The sequence below is a fragment of the Triticum dicoccoides genome, chromosome 5A (genome assembly GCF_002162155.2).
Source record: "Triticum dicoccoides isolate Atlit2015 ecotype Zavitan chromosome 5A, WEW_v2.0, whole genome shotgun sequence".
NCBI lineage: Eukaryota > Viridiplantae > Streptophyta > Magnoliopsida > Poales > Poaceae > Triticum > Triticum dicoccoides.
In genome coordinates this window covers 186987435-186991644 of record NC_041388.1, presented here as the reverse complement: position 1 = coordinate 186991644, position 4210 = coordinate 186987435, and the positions used below count along the sequence as shown (strand labels likewise).

The following is a 4210-nucleotide window of genomic DNA, read 5'->3' as shown; positions in this document are numbered from 1 at the left end:
GAGTGGGCAAGATGCCGTGACCCTGCCCACGACGCTTCTTCTTCTTCGCTTGACCTTGGCGGCCACGGGCGGGAGCGGCACCCGCACCCAACCCGGCCGCGGAGGAGGCATGCGGGGGAACATATTTCCGGGCCGCCGCGGGAGGCTGCTGGGCTTGTGGGCGGGGGGACGGAGGGCGAAGATGGCGCGAAGGCGAGGGGGAGCGGCCACGGCGTGGGGAGGGCGAACGACGTCGCCCGCGCCAATCGGCCCCGGCGCCGGGAGGAGAGCGGGAGCAGCCGTGCCGGTCCGAGCGGCCAGGGGAACGGCGGTCATCACGGTGGCCATCCCGAAGAGCACGGAGCTCCCGCCGGAGCTCCTCCTCCCGGCGGACCGCGTCCGGGGACGGGCGGGGTTGGTCCTCATAACGATGTTTCCGGCGAGCCTCCCCATCATCCCATTCCCGGGTCATGGCCGGACGGGTCAGGGGGAGGGGGGAGGGGGGGAGGTCGGGGTGCAAGAGGACGGCGCGGGCGGCGGGGATGGAGCAGCGGAGGGAGCATGCGGGGAGGCGAGAGGGGAAACAGATGTGGCAGCGGAGAGGGGAGCGGATGCAAGCGGAAACCCATAAGGGGGCCAGATTCCAGAGGCCGCCACAACGGGCCTAGGGCACCACAGCAGCCCAACATGGCCAGGCCAGCCCAAGCTGCAGGCGGGAGGCCCAGCCAGGGCAACGGGCCGCTGGGCCGGGCACGGGCCTAGCAGGCCACGCCCACGCGCGACAGGGCCTAGGGGAGGGGCGCGGGGTGGTTGCCGACAGGGTTTCCCCTCCACAGGCGACCGTCGCCGCCGCCGCCGGCGCGAGGACGTCGGGGGAGGCCAGCCAGGTCCGGCTAGGGGGCTGAGACGGACGGAGAGCGAGTGTTCACGAACCAAAGTTGGCGATGAAGGGGCGAAAGGGGGAGGAGTGCACGAGCGGGCCGGCAAGAAACTTCGCACGGCAAGCTGACCGCGGGCGCGGCGCCGGCGAGAGGGGAGATCCCGCCACCGACCGGCGCCAAGACGCACTGGCCAAGCCCATCTCCGAGCGGCCAGCCACGCCCCAGGCACGCAGCCTACGTCGTCGAGCACCGCGGCCCCGCAAGACAGTGTCTTGCGGCCCAGGCGCCAGGGTAGAGCGCAGCGGCCGCCGCGAGCTAACAGCCGAGCCTCGCACATGGGAGGCTAAGCTGCCAGCCACGCAGGGTGGCGCGGCTCGCAGAGAGGATGGGGAGGGCCATGCCGAACGAGCATCAGAGGGGCAGACGAGGGGGGAATCGGCGTCGTCTTCGGCGAGGTTGGTCCACCGAATCCTCGGCGGGGCGGCCAGGAGCACAGCGACCGAGGGTGAGGGGAGCGTCTCCGGCGACGGTGGAGGGGGCGGGCACGGCTCAGGGACGGCGGGGCTAAGCGCGCCGGCCACCGCGGGCGGAGCCACGGCCGTAGGCGAGTCGCCAGGGCAATCGCCAGAGCGCACCATCCCTCTCCCCTCACCCTCGGCTAGGGTTTTCACCGCTCCTAGCGCCCGCATATGGAAAGGCGACCTTCTATATCGGAAGTGGTTGTTACAACAGGTTTGAAGTAGATATGACAAAAGGTTTGATTATTCTAGACCATATACAAAAACAATAGCAGTTCTAGTACTTATGCAGTCGTCTGCCTGTTCTTAACTTTGTTTGATTTGTTTAGTGAAATATGTAAAAGCCAGTAGTAGTACTATTACTTATTTTACAACAGGTCATTGACTAAAACTATATCAGTTTAGCACATGTACTTACAAAAACAAATCAACAGGTTTGTAGGTTTTTTCAGCTCATCTTGTTGGCTTTTTCGGTTCATATTGCAGGCTTGTAGGATTAGATTCAAATGTGTGTTTCGGTATTAGGGAGAAGTAAAACCATTCATTTCTTGTATATTTATTATTACTGTAGTACTAGCTACTCCGTTCTAGTAGTATATGGAGTATGTGATCAGCTCATGCAGTATATATTATGCACAAAATGTCTGTACAGTGCTTTACATACAAAAAACTTGTTTTCTCTAGACCATGCAAGCTTCCTCAAAGGAGCTAGTGTCGAACGAGTGCTTTACATACAAATGAGTGTAATGATGGGCCATTAGCTTAATATCCAGGCGCACGCGACATCTCTAGTCGCGTGGCCGGCGCCATTATCTTAAATTTTTGTTTCTGCACTAAGTTTAATAATGTATTTTGTTCACAAAATTTTCGTGAAAAATTTACTTCATGTTACTCGTGATCTTGCAACTGTATGTTCACCTGTGAAGGTATCTCTCATTGCCTATTGTTACATTATTTGCCATGGTAAGAAAGGTTTACATTAAAAGTAACATCCATATAGGAAAAATGCTTCTATTCTCACACATTTTTTTTGGAAAAAAGAGCCCTTGTACTGATGAGTCGTACTGACAAGGATGTCGTCTACAATTCTGATGAGTCGTACTGACAAGGACATAATTATTGTGCAAATAGAAAAAATAAATGTTTTATAATGAAATGTGCTTGAAGTTCAATTACTATGGTCTAAAAAATTCAATTAGATCGCTAGTACATTCAGAATTGCTAATTCAAAAAAATGAAGTTCCTGTTTCAGGATTATGTAAGTTCAAAATTATTGTATGATGTGTGTGCCATAGTTATCTGAACTTCAATCCTGACTAATATTCCATTATAGTACTACTGCATATTCACTTCTGATTGCTTCTTGCTGCCACTATTTTTATCATGATTTTGTGTGTCCACCCATGAGTGTTTTTGTTTCTGTATGTCAGCTGCTCAACAACAGAAGCATGTACCGCCCAGTACATGTATTACTACTGCAAAGGTTCAAAAATCAGAACTCAACAGGTTCAACGTTGATGGTTCTACAACATAGCGCTAAGCCGTTCTACGTCGCAGCTCGGGAGGTGCTAGCTTTTCCCCACCTCCCCCTGGACGTTCACCTCCTTATCTTGCGTATATTCAGTTCAACATCTGGTGGTTCTTCAGGTCGCCTTAGTGTGCATTTTCTGTTCATCTTGCAGGTGAAGGAGCTCCCCTTGGGTTCATCTTGCAGGTTTCGTTCAAACCTGGCCACCTAGGCCGTTCAACAACACCACCAGAGCCCGTTCAGTTGGTGGCGTTACTGCAGCTGCAGATGTGGTGCTGACAGTGCTAGGCGTTGGTTGTATTTGATCAAATGCCTAGGAGCTCCCATGATTTAGCAAGCACTGTTGCTCAATTTTCTAGGTTTACTTCAGTCCAATTTCTAGTTTCTGTTCGTCCAATTTTTAGATAGCATAGTGCGTGCAAAAAAATATCATCAGTTCATGTTTCAAAACTAGATATATCACCTAAAATATGTTTCAAAAGAAAAATTGTGTAAGTTCAATCTGTGTGCTGCTACAATTTTGCACTTCTTGTCGAGTCGTACTAGTATTGATGAATAACGAGGTACTGATATAAGTATTACTGATTGAAAAATGTAGGGGTTGAAGTAAACCCTCTCGATATAACTATTACTGATATATGTGCTCCGCCTGCACATTTTTTCATAAGTTCTAAAATTCGTAGAGCTTCAGTCCAACTATGTTGCTTCTGAGACTTGAACCGCAGTTCCAACTTCAAGCAGACTCCGCAGTTGTCAGTGAAGGTGAGACGGTTGCTTGCGTTTGTAGGAGTACTATGTAGTTGCAGATTAGCTATTACTCAGCCAGCATGGTTTGTAGGAGTACTACCTAGTTGCAGATTGTATTAGATGTTTCTCTTACTGTTTTCCTGTTGATTCTTGGACACAATATACTTTCTCATATGTTTCATCAAATAGAACACGTCAAATCTAAGTCAATACTCAATAATATCAATTTTGTGATGCATCTTCTTTACATTGAGGAACTGTACTCCAATTCCCAGGTGCAGTGCGACATGAGCTTTCTGACCCCATTTCCAGGTGAATCGCCAGGGATCTCACTGTGGGGTGCGCGAAGGCGCTAGTGACTCTGCTTCCATTTCTCTTCAGAAGTTCTGCTAACCGATTAGTCACTGATGAGATGACTTTGCTTCCAACTAGCGACTGAAAGTTGTGGCCATTTAATGTCACCTCTACATTTGAGATAGGTCAAACCGTAACCTTCCAATGTTATCGTTTGGTAACTTAAGATGCTTTATGTTTTTTTGATCTACAGAGTGGCTATC

General features: G+C 50.9%; 1 protein-coding gene across 1 annotated transcript in view; it reads left to right on the top strand.

Annotated features, from left to right (window-relative positions):
• LOC119299331 (uncharacterized protein DKFZp434B061-like) overlaps positions 1 to 3959 on the top strand; it is a 111018-nt gene extending 107059 nt beyond the window's left edge. The window contains exons 3-4 of the mRNA XM_037576568.1: positions 2809 to 2943; positions 3061 to 3959. Of these exons, the coding sequence (XP_037432465.1) occupies positions 2809 to 2943; positions 3061 to 3117 (192 nt within the window). The 3' untranslated portion in view covers positions 3118 to 3959. The remainder of the gene's footprint in view (positions 1 to 2808; positions 2944 to 3060) is intronic.
• Positions 3960 to 4210: the final 251 nt, after the last annotated feature.